Genomic DNA, 20545 nt, shown 5'->3' on the forward strand with positions numbered 1-20545 from the left:
GTTCTCCTTCTAGCATCCCTCTCCTGAAGAGCAGGCAAGATGTTTGTCCTGGGTGTGATGTCCCAGAAGGCCGTCCTCGAGGTGCAAGATATCCCTGCAGCAGAATCTCCACGGGTTTTCTCCAAGAAGGTTCTGCTTTTCCAAACAATGCTGCTCATCTGCGATGTCCTGGAAGCACTGAGGGTCTTCTTAGAGGCTATTACCCGATGGGCATTCCATGGAGCAGCAGCGGTCCAAGCAGCAGTTGAAGGTTTCTGTGGAATCAGCAAGGGAGTGATTGTCTTCTCAGTCTGTCCTGGAGTCCCCGAAGCAGCATAAAGATTTTCTTTTGAAACAGCAGCAGTAGACTCCAACTTCAAAGCGGTAGTCTTCCTCAGGATAGCAAGTCGTGTCTTCTAGAAGGTGTAGTTTCTGCCTCAGTAATTAAACTGATAAAAACAGATACTACGCTTGATCTTAGCCATAAATAAAATATATTGCAATATAAACTGATCAATCAGCCACTGTGATTAGTTTGTGTATATCTGTTTTTTGTTTTAATTTTCAGATCCAATAGGAAGGTTTGCTTCATATTATGTCCCATGGAAAGGTGTGCTTATTCACTCACAGGGGTGGGGGTTGGAAGGGAATCTCAGCTAGAATCTACATTTTAGCATTTACAAAATAGTTTTATCATAGACTATTCATACATTTGACAACCATGAAATGTGAGATTTCAGAAACATGGTAGGAACTTCTGTAAAATATACTTTAAAGTTTATATTAAATTATTTTAAGTAATTAAAATTAGGAACTTTTTTGGTATAATTGGAAGAAAAAAATTGTCATGAGTTCAAATTTCTCAAAACCACATGACATTTTAGCTTCAATAAGCAAACCAGCTTTAACAGGCTTGTCATACACTTATATTTGATAAAATATATTATTTCCATTAATCTTGCCAACATGCTCAGAGACCATCTGATTGCCATATCTGGGGTCGGGAAGGAATTTTCCCCTCATTCAGATTGGCAGAGACCCTGGGGCTTTTTTTAATCTTCCTCTACAGCATGGGGCACAGGTCATCTGCAGGTTTAAACAAGTGTAAATGGTGGATTCTCTGTAACTTTAAATCTTTAAATCTTAAATCTCAGCGGTGGTTGTGGGTCTATTACAAGAGCGGGTAGGTGAGGTTCCGTGGTCTGCAACGTGCAGGGGGTCAGACTACGTGATCACAACTGTCCCTCCTGGCCTTAAAGTCTGAGTCTATCCTGCATGCTCTTGTAGAACCAACTCATACCCACTGGTCAAGTAACACCTGTGTACTCTACTTTTAAAATCAAACCATTATTTAAAAGAAATTTTCAAATTGTCACCAGACACAATGCTCTTGGTGAAAATTTTTCTTTCATTCTAACGATATAATTTTCTACTGTGGAACTCACCATGACATGACATAAAGTCTATATCTCACTTCATTACCTGGGTTCGTAGCTGCTGGATTTCTGTTTCAAGCTCTTTGATTTTCTCCTCTCGTTTCTGAAGTTCAGCCTGTGCCTCTTGTCGAGCCGTGAATTCTTCATCAAACTGCAATGATTATCACCATTAAATCATTCATCCATCTATGCTCACACTAAATACAGTAGTTTAAGGCTTTAAACAACAGTGTGAGTAAAACAACAGAAGCATCTGTGGCTCATATTGCTTGACAGATTGGAAAACTACAGAAAACACAATTCTTCTGGTCACTAAGAATTCACAACAATGTGTATAGATCCAGCTACACCACAAATTGTTGTTGAAAACTTGCAGAAAAGCTTTTTTTCCCCAGCACCTTCCAAGTTGTAACCTTTTTAACACCTTTTGACCACTTTTGTTTCCTCTGAAATGACATGAAGCTGAAATATTAAAAGTAACTTGAATATTCTGGAATGTCATTACAAACCATATTAAATATGGCCTATGGATAACCAGTTGCAAGGGCCTATGGGTAACCAATCCTGCTTATGAATGGGTGTAACAATTCTAAGGGGGACTTTTACATTCCAAGAAGTTTTTGGTTTTGTTTTTTTTTCGTTTTGTTTTGTTTTAAAGCAAAAGGGCAATCTGTGACTGGAATAAGCTTTTGTTCTCACATAGATTCTAGCAGCATTATGTTGTGTATTATTAAGTTACTGCCAGGTGCACTTGGATGATCACTTTAATTTGTTCCACAGCAGAAACATAACACGTTCTCGATTAGAATTAAAGTAATATATCTGAAGATAAGTATAGTTTCTCATTGTTGAAGATTAACAATATTGCTTCAAACTGCAATCACTGCTGCAGATGGCATAGTTTAAAAGGAGTGACTTGCAGTCCTATACTTTTATATTTACAAAACTTAAAACTCATTGACAGAAGTAAATGGTGTAGAGCTGCATGTATGTTAGAAGAGTTGGGTTCTGAACATAAATAAATTAAGAAAGATCTACATCCTGGGAAATTCTGAGGATATCTGAATACAGAGAAACAAGAAATGGAGATCTTCAATAAGTTCTTCCATGTCTAATCTGACAGATGAGGACACTTTGCAGATTTGCAACTATGTCCAAGCATTGGCACACTCTTGCTGAATATACAGTTAATATATAGTGAAGATACAGGTCTGCAGCTCATTATGTAATGTTTCCCCCAAATTTAGTAAAGGTCATGTTCCAGGTAGACATGATTTTTGGCCCCAACGTGCCAGGATGCAAACAAAGCCCAGTCTGAAATATTACCATTTTCTAAATTTGGTACTGAAACTATTTCTACTCTAATGGAAGTTTTTATTTTGGCTTCCTTTAGTAAACTTTTTTAAATGATCATCAAAATCCCTTAGGAGGAATTCTGTAAAGGTTTCTCCTTCAAAAATAAGAACGGAAAGACATAGCTCAGGAAAACATTCTATGACTCTCAAATAGTAGTAAAGAAATTCTGTGCACAGACAAGCATCCAAAGCATTTGTTACTTCAAGGGTTCCGACACCAATAGTGCTGTGTTTTAACTCAGTGCTTAAGTAATATTAAGAGCACTGACAAGTGAATGAGAAGATCCAACAGTCCACTTCAGTTTTAAGTTCATGTATCCATGCATTTCAAATTAGGAGGATTCTGAGGCCAGGTCCATCAATCAATGTTGCTCTGGTCTATTTTATGTCCAGCACTTAGTATTTTCTCACAGGACCCAGAAAGACATGATTGCTGGAAACTTTATAGGGCAATCATAATGTATTTTTTTTATCACTGTTTGATATACGTGAAGTAACTTCTAAGTTACTCAAAGGATACTCTGAAAGTGGAATGTCGTGGCAAAACTCTGAGAATGCAAAATTACTAAAAGGACTACTAAATCTTCTAAAGACAAACAACCAACCCGAGTGGAATGCTTCACATGGAAATAATTTTAAGCCTGACAATCTCCTCCTAATAATGAAAAGAAGGGCAAAATCATTTCTATTAGGTCTTTTTTTTATAACTTAATTGACATCTTTAGAAATATATTAAATCACAAAGATTAACATTTAAGAAATACTTGTTCTGAGATAGCAGTGTAAGAGTGCTTTTCCACTACTTATATCAAAGTATAGTATACATTACATATTTGAAATAAACAACACATGCTGAACTCAATGACCCATCTCTATTTTTTCTGTATACAAAGATAGTATACTTGACAACACCCCCAAGAAAAAACAAGTATAGGATAAGCTCTCTGAGATTTTTTTTCCTATTGCTGTCTGAAGCTAACGTACACTAGCAGCCAAGAACAGTAGACTTGATATATCAAATCACTTCTGCAATAAGGATACAAATTATGTAGTAATGCTGCCAAATATTGATCATAACAGCAAATCAGTTTCTCTATCTAAGCCTCAAGGTGGGAAAAGGTTTTGATGCATGTTTTAATCAGAGATTTCCAGTTGTCTACGTCTTAAATTATAATGATTTATGATCTTACCTTTTTGGAAAATTCTGCTGCTTTTTGTTCACTTTCTTCTACTTTTGCTTTGTTCACACATGCATCTAAAAGGACAATTACCAAGACAAAATTGGTTAAGACAGTAAGCACTACTAAGTAATAAACAAATACACATATTTTCAAAGTACAATGAATTGCTACAGAACCAAATTCCAGAGTTTCACCTCTGCATTTTTAGTTTTCCAGAGGACTAAATCTTTCTTGAACCCTTCCTCCTTTCCCTATGTCTCTTGAATAGACACACAGCTATAGAATTTCTTAGAAATATGATGTTACTTCTATATGTTTTACCTGTTGCTCAAAAAAGCGCATTTACTTTCCAATAATTAGTTAAATACAGCAGTCTTTAACACACTAGATTATATGTCAGGTAATTTTTGCCCTTCTCATTTTCATTTGATTTTAAATGTAAATCAATATGGAAATTTTCCTCTTTAATCAAGTTTTCTACATTAGTACAGCCATCCCTTTCTGCAGTTGGGCTTGAGAACACCCCTTTAACATATTGAGAACACCCCTTTAATATATGAAAGTTATATGTTATGTTAGTTTAAATAAAGATTACCTTGAAGGCTTTTAAAAGCAAATCAGAACATATATTTTTATGATTAATCCCTAGCTGTTACAGAAGATTTTTCAGTAGATCTCAAACTGTTGTAAAAAAGCAAATCACTATCATTATCCTCATTTTACAGACACAGAAGCTGAGGCACCAGGAGGTGAAGTGACTTGCCTATAGTCACCCAGCAAGCCAGGGTCTTGAGTCCTGATCCAGTGCCTTATCCACTACGCCAGTCTCTCTCAAACTTTTGTACTGGTGACCCCTTTCACACAGCAAACCTATGAGTGCAACCGCCCTCATACATTATAACACTTTTTTTGTATTTAAAACTATTATAAATGATGGAGGCAAAGTGGGGTTTGGGGCAGAGGCTAACAGCTCGCGACCCCCCATGTAATAACCTCGCAACTCCCTGAGGGTCACGACCCCCAGTTTGAGAACCCCTGCACTAGGCCCACTGCCTACCTCCATTATGGCTCAATGTTATTTCCAATTAAATCTTTCCCTTTGTTGAGTGAGTTGATGTTTGTTTAAAAAAAAAATCACTCAAACTTCCTTATTTTCTAGCTTTAGAAAGAAGAATTATTTTTCAAATTAAGATATGGTAGAACAGAAAAAAAAATCCTTCTCTCCCCCACTACATAACATTGGTAAAGAGACTCCCAAACTATGAGAGCATCTTAAAAATCAATAGTCTTTAATTACATGACTGAGGAACCAAATTTCTCAGATTTGTGAATAGACTAATTGCTTCAGGTTTGAAAACAAAAGTTTGATTTTTAATTCACTAGGTCAATAGAAAAAAAATCAATTAAGTGCATTAGCTACCCTGAATAGATTTTAAAACTACAGGAGATACAACAGGAAAATTGTCACCTTTGATTATTTTTCTGTAAAGTGCCTAGCACTCATTTACTAGCTCAACTTACTGATAAACAGAGCAAAAATATTTCATAGTTACAATGTATTTAGGTTGTGACTCTATAGAGATCACAGCGGGAAGAGAGCAAATTTTTAATTAGCTTCCTACATCCCATGTCTAGCCTCTTAAATATTTACATTAACAGGTTATCATTCCATTCAGATTAATTTCAAGCATCTGTTGATGTTAAGAGTGAAGAAATATTGGCTCCCCATGGGTCACAGGTTCTCTACTGCATAATGACAAAAAGGAAGAGCAGCAACTCTTATGTCCCAGACAATGTATTCCAGGCCTGCACAACATGCGGCCCGCGTGGGCTCACTGTGCGGCCCGCAGGGGATGAGTAGGTGGGCTCACTGTGCGGCCCGCATGGGTTGAGTAGGCAAGCCAACAGCCGGTGTGGTGAAGGGGCCAGTATCAGGCTGGACTCTGGAGAGTGAGGGTAAGCCAGTAGCAGGAGGAGGGGGCAATGGCAGAAGGTAAGAGGCCAGGCAAGTGAGCTGGCGGTGGGGGAGGGGGGCTGAGGAGATCGGGGGCAAGTGAGCCAGAGGGGGGGCTGAGGTGGACAGGAGGGGGCAGGTGAGCCGGCGGTGGGGGAGGGGTGGCTGAGGAGGCAAGTGGGGGGGGAGCAGTGCTTGGGGGGGCAATTGGGAGAGGGAGGTTTTTCTGTTGTTACACAGGCAGCTGAAGAAGCGAGCGAGCGGGGGGGCAGGTGAGCCAGCAGCGGGGGAGCAGTGGCTGACGAGGCCAGCAGGCGGGGGGGTAGTAGTGGGGGGGCAATTGGGAGAGGGAAATGGCAGAATGCCCCTGACGGTCCCAAATGTTCAAGTAACTGCCCCAGGGTGGTAAAGAAAACTGGGTCATTAAGGCTTGACAGTCTCTGGGGGGGAATCACTGCTAATCCCAGGACCAGACAGGCTGCTGTGTTTGGATCAGGGTTCATGTGGCTGTCGTCTCTGTAGGAACTGCTTCCATGGAAAAGCCACGTTAGGAGGACCCTTAAATGTATATTTAGCTTCTTACTATCTCGCAGTCAGAAGAAGCTGGCCCCATGTGCACACATCCAGCTCTCTGGACTCAATCCCACCACACTTTGGGAACCTGTGCAGCTGAGTCTGTCCCCGGCAGTGCAAAGGCAAAATGAGGACAGGATCAAATCAAATGTCCATCCCCGTGTTAGAGAAGAGGAAAATATGACATACTGCTCATAAATCTGAACCACTTCGTTAGCTGAAGAGTTAAGCTGTAAATTTTAGAGGAGCCCAGTTGGCCCATCAACAGATCTCATTTACAAATACTCGACAGCTTCCCTAAAACCCAAAGGCAGGACAGCCTAGAAATGAACAGTTCAGGGATCCAACCTCACAGCCATATCATTCTTCCCTGTTCCTCATCATCCCCCCGCCCTGCCTCCAAGAATCCTAGCCACATCCCACCCGATCCAGGGCCCGACCTCTTCCTCTGCAGAGCAGCCCTTGCCACAGAGATGGGGCTCAGCAGAAGGGCAGTTTAAATAACTTACAGAGTCAATGTTACAAACATGACATAGGTCTTTGTGATTCCCCCAGCCCTCCCCCAGTAACACCCAGAGGCCCCCGTCCGACTCTGCCAGACACCTGGTGTTTGGGGCCAAGCCATTTTGGGGGTAGGAAGCTAGGAAAATGTTCAGAAAGGGAATGATGGATATTTATGAAATACCTTAATTGCAAAACCCCTTTTTTTTTTACCTGGCCTAGGAGAGCTCAGAGGATCTGGTAATTTTTTGGAGAAGTTACAGGGAAGTTAAAAATGGATCTTAGTTGTAAGTTAGGATCAGTCTGAACTATGGAGTGGCTACCACTGGCCCATTACATCCGGGTGAGCGTCTCTATAGCAGCATTGGGCCTGATTTGGCTCCCATCCCCTCTCGAAGGGTTGCAGCTGTCTGGAGGTGCTTGCCCTTCCACACCTTCCTCATTCACACCTCATTCATTCAACAGGACAATCGATTACAAAGTGGGGGAAAGATCTTATTCTACTTCTAGCAAAAAGACATTTTTTCTTTTACCTTAATTATACTACCTCAGGCGCCCGATATAACATATTACCAAGGTTCAATACAAAGTAATATAAAAGTTATACAAAAATGCATAATGCAGAGATTTATCTACAACTGCATTGATTGACTGCTGTATGCAGTAATATAGTGACCCCTGGGTCTCTGAATGAGGCTTTATACTTGGGAGGGGCAAGCGGCGAGTCGGAGGCGAGCAGGTGGGCAAGCGGCAGGTGGGCAAAGAGGCGAGCAGTGAGCCAGCAGGGATTCTAGGGGGGGTTTCTGGCAGGGGAGGGAGGAGGTGAAAGGAGGCGAGTGGTGGGTGGGAGACTGACTAGGAGGGATGCAGCAAGCAGCACCCCAGATCAAAGGGCACCAGGGTCTGGAAGGGACACGGGACCAGTGGCAGCGGGACGCGGGCCTGCAGAGGGAGCTCCAATGGCTGGATGAGCTAATTCATGAGAAGACCAACAGGAGGCGCCACCAGGGTGAGTCCTGCTTGCTTACACAAGTGCTGGGGGGGGAGGTGTTTCGGCAGGGCTGGGTGGCGCTGGGGGGGGGGGTGTTCAGTGGGGCAGGGGGTTTTGGCCCTCAGCTATTTTCTTTGGAGTAATATGTCTCTCGCCGCTTTACGACTTGTGCAGGCCTGATGTATTCTGTCCCCACAACATGCAGTTGAGGGTCCAGGTCCTTTGGAGGACATGGGAGGAGGTGAAAAACAAGGTTTTGGTTTCTGAGAACCAGGATGTTTCTGCACAGTAATCTGCTCTAACAGCACTTCTGACAGCCCCAGAATAGGTTGCAGGCGCTAGGAAACTGACATTGGCAGCGTAGGAAGAGGAAAATAGAGCAGTCAGGTGGAGGCGAGTTGTTCACAGTTCTGCTCAAAGACAACCCCCCCTATCACCTTCTCCACTGCACATCACAATTCTCAAAATGAGAGGACTAACTTTGCAAGTGTTAACAACTGTATTTTTGAATTTATGTTTTACTCTCCTGCACATTTTTCACCACAGAATAGTTGCACATGAATCCAGGGTTCCACTTTGCTTGAAGTGCTGGAGACGTTACTCACTTTGTGAGAACTCAAGTTACTACTAGAGTTCTTCAAGAAGTGTGTCATTGTGGATGCTCCACCTCAGGTACACCTGTGTCCTGCTCCTTTGATTGAGATTTTTGGTAGTGCCCAGTCAGCCCAAGCATGTGCTCCACATATCCTCATGCCCCACACCAAGGCTAAAAGGGGCTGTGCCCACAAACTGCCCTCAGTTCTTTCTCTACAGCTAAGTCCACCCAGGAACATCCTGATGCAAAGGAGAAGAAGAGCAGGTAATGGAGCACCCACAGGGAAACATCTTGAAGAACTCCATTTACAAGATGGGTAATCTCTCCTCCTTCATCCAGTAGTGCCCCTGTAAATGCTCCATTCCAGGTGACTCTCAAGCACTACTCCCGCAAAGAGGTGGGAGGTTCAGACCAGAGTCCAGTACACAGAAGAGAGAACTGGACTGCCTACAGCAGAATCTGATCTTGCTGTTGGTACCAAGGCATAATGATTAGAGAAAATATTGACAGAAGACCAAGTTATTGTTCTACCAATGTCTGCAATTGGTACATCCTTAAGTAAGGCTATAGATGTAGATGTGGAATGTGGTATCAATGTCAAAGGGGGTAGAGAACATGAGTTCTCCCTCATGCTGACACATGTAGGGAGTATATGCAAGACGAATGGGCACAGCTACCAAAAAATCTCTGATTAAGGGCACAGGCGCATCAGAAGTGAAGCACCCACAGTGACACTACTCAAAGCACAACTTCCATTATATGGCAGATACTTGAAGTATGATTAGGCCCATTTGCTGGTATAACCAACTTAGAAACTTCGCATGGGACACATGAACAACATTCCCTTACATATAAATTTCAACTCCACTAAATGATTTGATCATCTAAAATCTGAAGTTTGGGACTATTCTTACATAATATAACAAAAGTGTGTTCATTTTTATGCTAATGTGAACAATGCAAATCAAATGTGATCAATTGAAGACTATCATAACTAGCCTGGGAGGATTAGATTTTTATTGGTAAAGTTGACTTCACCATACACACAAACCCATGAAAAAAACATTTCCATTGATAATAATCAAAATTTACAAATAGGCAAAGTAAGAAAAATATTCCTTGAGAATTTAGAGTTTGACTTAAAGATATTTACTTTGTATACTTTGACAATTTGTGTTTTGACAGTTACAAAGCTTTAACAGTTTGAATCTCAACGTCTATTGTCATTACATAATTGTCTGCTTGTCCCACATGGTCTAAGCCCCCGATCCCTCAATTTCCTGTGAAACTGAAAATTTGAATCCATACAACTCTAAAAAAGATTTCAAATAATATTACCTGTCAAAATTATTGAAGAAAAAAAAAAACACCAACCCTGAATTCTGCCCAGCCTAATCATAATGCGCGCACACAGGAGGGGCAAATTAAATTGCACAGAGAACCTTTATTCTGACATTTTCTAATTTGAGTGCTTGACTTGACAACTTTAAAAATATTCTTTAAACTTTTACTAAATTTCATAGGCTTTTAAAAGAACCATCAAGATCCCCACACAGATCACAACTATGTTTGGAACCCTTAAAGCAAAAGCACAGATGTCTGCCATTTGAGCTGACAGAGTAACTGACATAAGTAGTAGTTCCGATGAGCACCTCCCATTAAAAGGAGACCGACATTTTGTCAGTGCTTTTCAGTTATTTGCTAGATCACACAGGAATGCTGAGACTCAAGAATCCTGGGTTTAATTCCAGGTTCTAGAGGGAAGTGTTCTCTAGTGGTTACATACCCTTCCACCCTTGTGTGCCTCAAATGTGACTCTTTCACCCTTTTCCCTTCCAACCTGTCCCTGTCTTCTACCCTATTCCGTACTCAGCTCCTGTCCCCCATGCCAAACTCCTCACCCTTGTGCATTCTGGATTCTAGTCAGGCTAGTTCCTTTACCTCCATTCCACCTGGATGTCACCAGATGGTGATGGAAAACACAGGCAAGACTGTTGCCCTGGTCTCCATTTCAGTTCCTGATGAGTAGCAGCAATTGCACACATCCCACACACAGCCCTGCAATTTTTGATACTAACTGGAACAGTATCAATTTGGGGGATGTGTCGCAGAATAGCTATTAGCCTGGTGGTTAGGACATTAACTTGGGATTTGGTAGACCCAGATTCAAGTCCCTGCTCCCAATCAAGGAGAATAAGGACATAAATGTAAGTCTCCCACATCCAGGTGAGTGTCCTAACAATTGGACTACTAGCTATTCTGGGGTGGTCTCTATCCCCCTCCTCGTGGTGGGGTTTTTTTCCCCCCTTTTCTCTGTGTGTGTGTGTGTGTGTGTGTGTGTGTGTGTGTGTGTGTGTGTGTGTGTGTGTGTGTGTGTGTGTGTGTGTGTGAAAACTGTTGAAACATCTTGGTTTCTTACTGATGCAGAAGGAAAACAAATACCAAAACCTAAAAAGTTTTCACAAAACAGATTTTCTATTTTCCAACCAGTCCTAATTATAATCTAGGTGGTGCTTTGACCATTGCTCTCAATAAAACATAATCTGCTTTCCAGGCATATCTGCCTGAACAGTCTATGCAATATATTTTCATTGTGAAATGTTTTGCTGTTCTAGAAGAATATGATTACAAGCTATACAATGGAGCTCTCAACTTCTAGCAAATGTGAGTTCATTCCCGAAACCACATATTAAAAGTTACAGAGTTCTGTTATTGGAGTATGAAGAGAACACTTACCTTTAAAAATATTTATTTTTCTAAATTACAAAGAAACCAAAGACGACAAAGTTAATTCAGGTTTACATACCAATGAGGTGGTTAAAGTCTACATCCAATCTTCCTCTATATTTAAAATCTGGGTCCATACCGCTGCAGTGCAATACTATCTGTGAAATGCATTCTTCAATTATCTTGTAATACTGAGTTCTGATGATAGAAAAATACACCACAATGTATTTTTAATATAATGGAAACAGGGAATATAATTTATGGAACAGAGAAAAAAGGTTAATTATAACTTCTAATATCTGAATTATAAAGTTGCCAGAAGACTGGGGGGGGCGGGGGAGGCCTTGTGTGTACATCGTCTATTAAATTGCTACTGTCATTCTCATAAAGAGATGTATGAAATAAAAAATCCAAAGTTTGGATCTCTGAAAAATGAAGTAATATTTTTAAACCCAGAATGGCATTTCACATGGTCCATGTTCTAGTTTCATTTCGGTCTCCTGAGTCTCAGTTCAGATTCTTGTTTTGCAGTTGGTATCTCACTTTCTTCACACTTTGGAAAATAAAATGATAGGTACCCTATTTTGTCCTTCCCACCTCCTTCATTACCACTTTTGGTCATTAATTGGCAACAAACAGCATTACACCCACACACACAACTAATTCTTATTTCTAACATTTCTAAATACAAATCTAAAAATGTTGTCAGCTACCAAATATGAAAAAAGACTGGGTATTACATCATTTTATGGGGTTAAGCCCTCTTACATTTTTTTAACTACTTTAATTCTTTAAAGAAGCCTAAGATATGATGTCACATTAAGGAGCTAAAAACAAACAAACCATTTGAAATCCACACACCATTTAAGGGACTCCAACTCAATCTGTAGCAGCTGTGCAAGCACACATTTTTTCAGACTGACAAAAATATAAGGTTAGAAGAGAAGTTAAATTTGAAAAGATTTTCAGGATTTATGTTTGGACATTACCTTTTTAGAACTTGTATTTTTGAATCCAAGAAAACTATATGTGATTTCTGACCAATGCTCTTTTATTTCTTAAAATTATTTTTAATGTAAGTTTACACAAGATTTTAAAAAATGGAGTTTGGCTCCCTAAATCCATGTTTAGGCAACCAAAACAACTGACCAGTCTACAGCTACTCTGAAGCACCTGGCATCGGCCACTGCCAGGAGACAGGATACTGGGCTAGAGGAACCTTTGGTCTGACTCTGTATTTACATTCTTATGTTCTCAACTCTCATTGTGTACATCTTATTTCCTTAGCTTAGTGTGAGTTGTTTCAATATGACACCAGCTGAATGTGGAGATTTGCAGTGTTTCACTTCTCTTCCCTCATCCATACACCTTATGTAGGAGTTTACTGCATCTTTACTAGTGGATTTTCTAAATTCTATTTGGAGGACAGACTTGCTTCTTAACTCTCGCGTTATGTTTCAGTTATTAGCTTTAATTTCTTTTTTTCTTATAACCATGTATTTATGAGCCATAAATTTTTTAAAAAGCATTTTAAATTAAACTTAAGAGCCATACTAATGGAGCTAATAGAAGCAATGTAACATATGCCCATTAGACTAATACTTCAAAGATAGGTAGCTAAGGCCTGACCAAGTGTTGTTACAGTTCTTCTAGATACAGTACAACCTCAGTTACCCAATCTCAATTATCTGAAACATGGTCATGCCCCCCAATACTACTCACACTGAATTAAAAACTTATTTGAATTTCAAGTGTCCTATAACATGAAGTTCATATTAGTTATACTCTGTACATTAAACTATTGCCATCAAACTACTGTCTAAAATTTAGGGCATTTTAAGGACAAATTATTGTAATTATTTCAGACCGACAGTCCTTGAATAATTTAAATTTCACCTGGAAGTTATTAATAGGATTATAATGAAATAGAACTCTCTCAGCCCAGCTAGGTAGGCATACATGTTTGGTAGATTCCACCTACAAGGCAGTGTGGCTAAAAGGATTAGACCTGGGACAGTCATATTGTAGAACAAGTTCTATCGCAGCTCCACCAGATGTGACTGTATGCAACCTCTCAGTCAACCTATCTTTAAATAGGGGGAATATAAGTGCCTACATCCTAATTAAGAGGATTTGAGGTCTTGCTCAACAATAGGTGCTTCTGAAGTGAACACAATCATTGACACTAGTCAGTGGAAAGTATACTTCTGGATCCCAGCCAGGCACACCTTCCTCAAATCCAAAGGAAACAGCATTGCTGCTTTCACTCTATGTCCTCTGTCTGCAGCTCTTGCTCTGTACCTCCAAATAGGAAGCTGAGTGTAGCTTGAGAGCATGATCACTGTAGCAGCGATGTAGAAACTCCCTAGCATTGGAGCACCCTAAGCGAAGATGGAATGTTAGAGATTTTAACAGAAAGCCTCTAGCAAAGATTGATGGAGCATGGGCAAGTGGCTACTTCCAGCGTCTGATAACTTGGCCTAGTCTAGAGGGATTTTCATGGGGAGAGCAAAAAGTCTGTTCCTGACCCCAGAGCCACAGCTCTGTTCCAAATAAAGAACACATTAGAGCTTCTCAAAGAAACATTGTTCCATTTGATTTGGTTGATTTTAACATTGGTTGCCAAAACAACCTATTTTTCCCCCTAACCTTATTCCCAGAAGTAGATAAATAGTTTTGCTGGAAAACTTAGTTGAAAAGTCAGTTAATGACACAATCTCAGAAGGGAAAATTTCAGTTTGAACAGTGGAAGCTTTGCAAAATTTATGAGCAACTGGAAATGGGCTCATAATTTTGAAAATGCAGATTACTAACTATTATCACCTAAGGTAAAACTAGTAAGTTTTTAAAGATCAACATTTGCTGTGATTGGTCGTCAGCCTTTATTAGCAACAGTACAAGTATTTGATGAGTTACAACATGTTAAATTTCTCAAAAACTGTACTGTGAGCAAACACAGTTCTCTATTGTAACTTCTGTAATCTCTCTGTGCTGATGAACCCTGTATTTAAAATTTTAAATCTGTTTATCAGCAACAAATGTTACACCTCAACTTCACACTCCAGTTAGTTGAACTAGAAAAATCATCTCAAGTCTAACTGAAGGAAATATTGCAAAACGAAAAGAAAATGGAGCTATCACACTAGTAAAAAAAAATAGTTTAGGGAAATTTAAAAAAAAAAAAAAAAAAAAAAAACTATTCCAATAACTGCTCTCTTTCTCATGCCTACCAACCAATTCCCTGTATTTTCTCTACAAACTAGAAAAGCCCTTGTTACCTGGAATAACTGACATGTATTTGTAGTTGTATGATTCAACAATATGAAAACACCAATTCTCCTGCCTGATTCAGTATTATGCTAGGCACTTGACATATAAGTAATAACAGCTTACACTCTAAGGACGTAATATACAGTTGAAAGGGGATGGAGATGTTTTGAAATAAAAACATGAACAAAAAATGTGTTGTAGATTTTCTGGAGACAAGAACCTTTCTGCCCTAGAGAAATGAGGAATAATTCAATGAGTTAAGAGATACAGAAAAAGAAAAAGCACAAGGAACTCAAAAATAAAACAGTCCTTCTGTCTACTATAATGAAACTCTTCCCTTTAAATAAGGGTACAAAGACAACTTGTGTTGAGCAGTTCACCCTAGATTATAAAACAATCATATGTTTAAGATCCACTGTGTTAATAGTTCAGCTTGCATTACCCTACAACTTGGACACCTGATATTAAAAGCAAAAAACAGCTAGAGTTAACTCTTACCGGACGTAATAATCATTCCTGACCAGTAGTAAGTGTTGTAATATTGAGAGGAAATAGTTTTCAGAAGCCGTGTCCTTCAGCATGTTATAAAGCAGATGGTATACTTCATTCATGTCAGTGCAAAGATTGTTAAGGAAATGCCAAATGACTGAAATGAACATTTCCATATTGTAAGGAATACACTTGAACTGTTCTAATTAAATGCTATTGCCTTCTAAACAATCCCCCTCATTAAATCATTTCCATTTTTTCCAGCTACAGCTAACCAAAAGTATTTCACTGTGCTCTTCACTAGAAAGTAAACAAAATTGGCACAAGTTCTGCCAAATAAGACTCTAATCCTTCAGCTCAGTGTTCATGGGGACTGATGGGCCCACATACAGCCCCAATGAGCTTCATGTGGGCTCAGCAATATACCTGCACTATTTGTTACAGGACCAGGGCCTGAGGTATTTTCCATTTTCCCACCAATTAACACATTATACTTTTACATGAATCAAACATTTTGAAATCATTAAGAGTTGAGGTTCTGTGATTAATTTGTACAACAAATGAATTTGGCATTTTAATTTACGAGAGTGGAACAAAATTAGATAATATATGTTATAAATATTGATTACATGTTTCATGTATGTTTGGGAAAATTATACTTATTTTGTCTACACATTATTATATCTAAAGAATCTAGAGATTTTCATCTCACGGTGGTCCTGAGAGTTGACAAATAAAATACCAGTTAATGTACAGGTATGACAATGTGAAAGATTTAACTGATAAGAAAAGCAGTTACTGAATCAATATCCACTAAAATGAATGGGACAGTTTACATCTTGAAGGCTCTGTTCTCTGCTTTCTGCAGATTCATGTAGTCCTCCTGGTATTGGTTACACTCATTATACATTTGTGAAGTTTTCTTCGTCATCTTAGCAGCTTAAAAAAGGGCTGAGATTCTGAAGAACACAGTAATGCAAGGGGTGCCAGTTCACCATACCAATCCCACGTGACACATGCAAGTAAATTTTGGTGTGGCACATGTTGGAAAGGTGTGACAGAATTATGGTACACAGGATGGATTTTCTTTTGTTTGGCACTCGATCAACCGCGATCATTTATTTTGAATCAATGTTGCCATGACTAGTTCTGCAATTCGTACGCTCAAGCCAACCAGCAAGTCAGGGGATGGGACTTGGACTCATAAGTAAGGACAACACAGAGCAGCTGGGAGGTTGTTTAGTTGCAGGTCTCTATCAGTCATTTAATAAGCTACTTTCTTTTTTTTTCTTTTTATTTACAATACATAATTCAGACTCCCATGTGAACATTTGGATCTGTATACCCAGCAGGACTGAAATACAAGCAAGGTTCAAAGCTGGAATTTAATGACACTATGGTGTATGTTTGCCATTAAATTGTATTTGAAATATGGGGGTCTGAGCTCACATCAATGTTTGTCGACAATGGAAGCCTCGTGACATGGTGACTTCCATGGGTTAATTTCTATGAGCATGAATAGGGAAATAACTGAGAGCATTTCCCTTTATCTAGGGCCAGACAGTGATATCCAATACTCAGCTTTGTTAGCTAGAATGTTGGAGTTATACAGATGTGTGTGGCTGTCTCTGTAGGAGGCAGCATCTCTGATGGTAAATAAGATAAGTAAGCCAATATCCCATATCCATGCTTAGGGAAGGAATGGATGAGGGGCTTGCTCAGGTATTTGTCACATTAGTTATGGGGGTCAAGCTTCATTTTTAGAATATGTATGAAGCATCCCAACAGCTCCCACAGAGAAAGGCTCAAAGAGAGATCTGGAGTTAAAAGGAAAACGTTCTTAAGCAGCTTGTGCATGGCAGTAGTTAGGCCTAGGAATTTCTGGTACTTCTGGATGAATTAAGTTTTTTCATTCCAGATGAAACTGAAATTTTCCATAAAGCTTCAAACTAAATGCCTGTTTCTGATCTCACACCAGTTTTAAATAGGTACACCTTAAATTGATTTACCCAAGTGCAGCTGAAAAATCAAACCCAGAGTCTTTACCCACACACCCATGTGATGTGTTTATTGGCATCAATTAGAAAGGGGCGAGAATACGGTTGGCACTTTGAAACACAAGGTTATGAATGTCCCCATATCACAACCTGTCTGTTATACATTATACCAGTGCAAGTCAGATAAGATCTGCGTCTAAACGTTAAAGGATATGCCTGAAGTTCAGGAGTGCATACCATGTTATTAAACCCACTAAAGAATTTTGCTTTTGTACAAAAAAATTCATTATCTAATAAAAGTGCAGCCTATTATGCACACACAACACCCCCTGGATACTGCAAAAAAATAAAGTGTTTGGCTTCATGAACTGAATTACATCATTTTTCCTAAATTTATATTGTCTTAATTTATAAGAATCATTACCTGACAGAGCAACATTACTGGTTTAATGAAAGGTCCTTTTTCATGAAAGATTACTTTCCCTCCACGACTTGTAAACTAACATGCATTTAAGTGATTGGTATATTTATTTAACATTTTTTCAAATTAAAGTTACCTGGACATAAATCTACCTGAAACATACATACCTTAAAGACCATAACTTAACTATGGCAACCAATCAATTTAATCTATAATATATTACATATTTACAGAAAATATACATAAAAATAAAATAAATTAGTGAGTTTTTAAAAGGATATTCCATTTCAGCTTTGATGTCATTGAGACGATGCGACAATTCAATTAAGTCATCTTCTTTGTTTTCATCAAACACTTTCAATTGAATATCAAGTTCTTCATTTTCTTTCTCTTTTAGGTCCTAGTTTTCAAAAGGCACATTTCAAACATTTCCATATCACCTTTTTCATCCTTTTTTAAGCAGAATTTTTTCCTTCAGTAAATATGTTAGTACAAGATAGAACTGACCAGACCAATTAAAATTTGTTTAAAAAAAAAAAAAAACCAATAAAACAAGTTACAGCTCATTGTCTGATTCTGAAGAGAAGATACTGTGGCAAGAATACTGCTTCTCCCTCTGTACTCCTTATGTGTGTTTTAGACAGGAGATTTTCTTTACCTAAAGGTTTCAGGAGATTAATACCTGTAAACTAATTGCGAATACTTTCATTTTTAACACACTGGTTCAAGCAAGAAAACAGTATTACATGACACCCAAAGGAAGCATGCAGTTAAGACAATTGTATATGTCCCTTGGACAAATATTGATAAGAAAAAACAACAGTAATAGAGAAAAACATACTGATATATTCTAGCACAACAGCCCCAAATATGGCAGGAGCTTTTTACTTTATTTTTGTTTTTATGTACAAACATTATTGCCGTAGGATTACAAAAAAAAGTATAATAAAAAATAAGGAGTTTTGTGTGTGTGTGTGTGTGTGTGTTCCATGGTACTTCTTGAAGCCCATAAAATAGTTTTCCTCTCAAACTGATGTTTAATTACTACCTAAGAACTCATTCATTGATTATTTTATTTTTTGTAATACATTAATGCACATGCACCACAAATATGTAACTTTTTTTCTTCCTAACTCAAAACTTTCACAGCATGCCACACTAGAGATTGTTGGGATTAATATATCATCTTGATGGTCTTTTACTATGTCTCCATTCAACTTGCAGTTTTCAAAAGCCATTCAATAATCACAAGTGGGGAATATTCAAAGATGGCCAAGAAGACTAAGTGTAAGATGACCAGACATGGAGTCTAAAAGGAAAATGTGAGCAATGTGCAGTCTACAGTTAGGCAGATGAAACAGACCTGACTGAGATGAATGATACTTCTGTTGCTACCACAGACGTTATATAAGAAATTCAAGGCTTTGATTAAGCTATTTCACTGTGGCCATAAGAACTGACCTCTCAAACACTCTTGTAAAAACAACTTCTGTAATTAAGCACTCATAGATTTGAGGTACAATTTTCAAAAGGACTTAATGACTAACTTGAAATCTAACTGGAAGTCTAACTTGCTTTGGGAGTAATTTACACACTCACTGACTTTCAGTGAGACTTAAAAGCTGAAGTGCCTAAATCACTTTTTTAAAACAGGACCTAGGAGCCTAAATCATTCAGATGCTTTAGAAAATGTTATCCAGGCTTTTCTTTATTACTACCTATCTGCTCTCAGAATATATGTATTTAATTCATTTGTTGACAATATAACATTTGCAATCGCTGTTACACAATTTTATTTGTCTGATGACATATCAGTTAAATACTAGACAATTCTTCACATCAATGAAGAATTCTTTATGATTATATACTGCTATGATAATGGTTTATCACTTATCACTGGAATTCTCAGAAACTATATCAAACTCCTACTAATGTCATCATTTCTATAAAATTATATTTCATAACGATTTTTTCAAGATTCAGAACCTGATTCACAGCAAAGACCATCTTCAAATCAGGCCAAGTCTTGCATGATCAAAGCAGAAGACTTGTTAATCTCAAATGTTTCCTTCTCAGTCACTACACTAAGGTCTTAGATATGACTTCCCTATTATTTGAAAAAATAGTATCAATTGTGTGCACATGCTCAGTTATCTGTTTCTATGTTGTCTATGCTGGAAGGAGGACAGGAGATGCTGGCTGTGGTTTAATTGGGCTGCAACTTTATGCTTAAATGTCTGGTAGTACCTGTCAGATAAAAGCATAGTGTGCATGTATTTCCATAATCATTTCAATATATACCTGACGGGCCTTCCATAAGTCCTCCCCCTTACACAACCTGGTTCCTGGCCACCCTGCCGCTGGGACCTCACCATCCTCCCTCTGATGAGCATTAGCGGGGTGGGGGCTATAATGAGGGGGGCTGGCTCCCAGCCATACCAGTCATTGCAGCTGAACTCCCCATTTCCGCTCCTTTAGAGGAATACCTCTTTTAAATCCTTTACCAATTCATTTTATGTGATCACTATATCCCTTCTTTATGCAGTACCTACATTGGACATCTGCCCCACATCTGCATAATGAGTTGTGACATCATAGCCTAACTCCTGTTTCTCACTTTGGCGAATCTGGCAGTGAGGGAAAAATTTCTTCCCAGTCCCCTGAGAAATGAGCAACTAGGATAAAATGCCCACAGCAGAACCTAACAAAACCCAGTACTTCAGGTGTGTGGGGGGTGAATGCTGCTTTGCCTGGTCCATGGAAAAGATGGGTTTTCCTGCACTGACATGAACCTATACTGTCCCCCCTGCCTTCCAATGGGGATGGGTCAGTGTCCCAAGCTAACCTGGTCTGCAGCAGAAAGTCACGCCCTGGCTCCCTCATCCTTAAAGGAGCGTGCACTTTTTCTAGCCAGCCAGATAACAGCTCCTACAACACTTAACGTGCAATGAGGTAATTTGTGCATAATTTATGGCAACACTGATATTTATATAGCATTTCATGACAATACTGAACTACAATTAACATTAAAAATAGTCGTGGATCTTTCGAGACATCTAGATAGACTTATGTGGTT

General features: G+C 39.0%; 1 protein-coding gene across 12 annotated transcripts in view; it reads right to left on the reverse strand.

Annotated features, from left to right (window-relative positions):
* The window catches only part of DIAPH2 (diaphanous related formin 2), an 827558-nt gene that overhangs the window by 633267 nt on the left and 173746 nt on the right, over positions 1-20545 (reverse strand). For all 12 annotated transcript variants that reach the window (XM_039487835.1, XM_039487836.1, XM_039487834.1 and 9 more), the window contains 5 exons: positions 17751-17869; positions 15061-15177; positions 11372-11490; positions 3961-4025; positions 1462-1566 (listed from right to left, as the gene is read on the reverse strand). In XM_039487835.1, coding sequence (XP_039343769.1) covers positions 1462-1566; positions 3961-4025; positions 11372-11490; positions 15061-15177; positions 17751-17869 — 525 coding nt within the window. The remainder of the gene's footprint in view (positions 1-1461; positions 1567-3960; positions 4026-11371; positions 11491-15060; positions 15178-17750; positions 17870-20545) is intronic.

This window comes from Mauremys reevesii, linkage group 9, assembly GCF_016161935.1.
Source record: "Mauremys reevesii isolate NIE-2019 linkage group 9, ASM1616193v1, whole genome shotgun sequence".
In the NCBI taxonomy this organism is placed as follows: domain Eukaryota; kingdom Metazoa; phylum Chordata; order Testudines; family Geoemydidae; genus Mauremys; species Mauremys reevesii.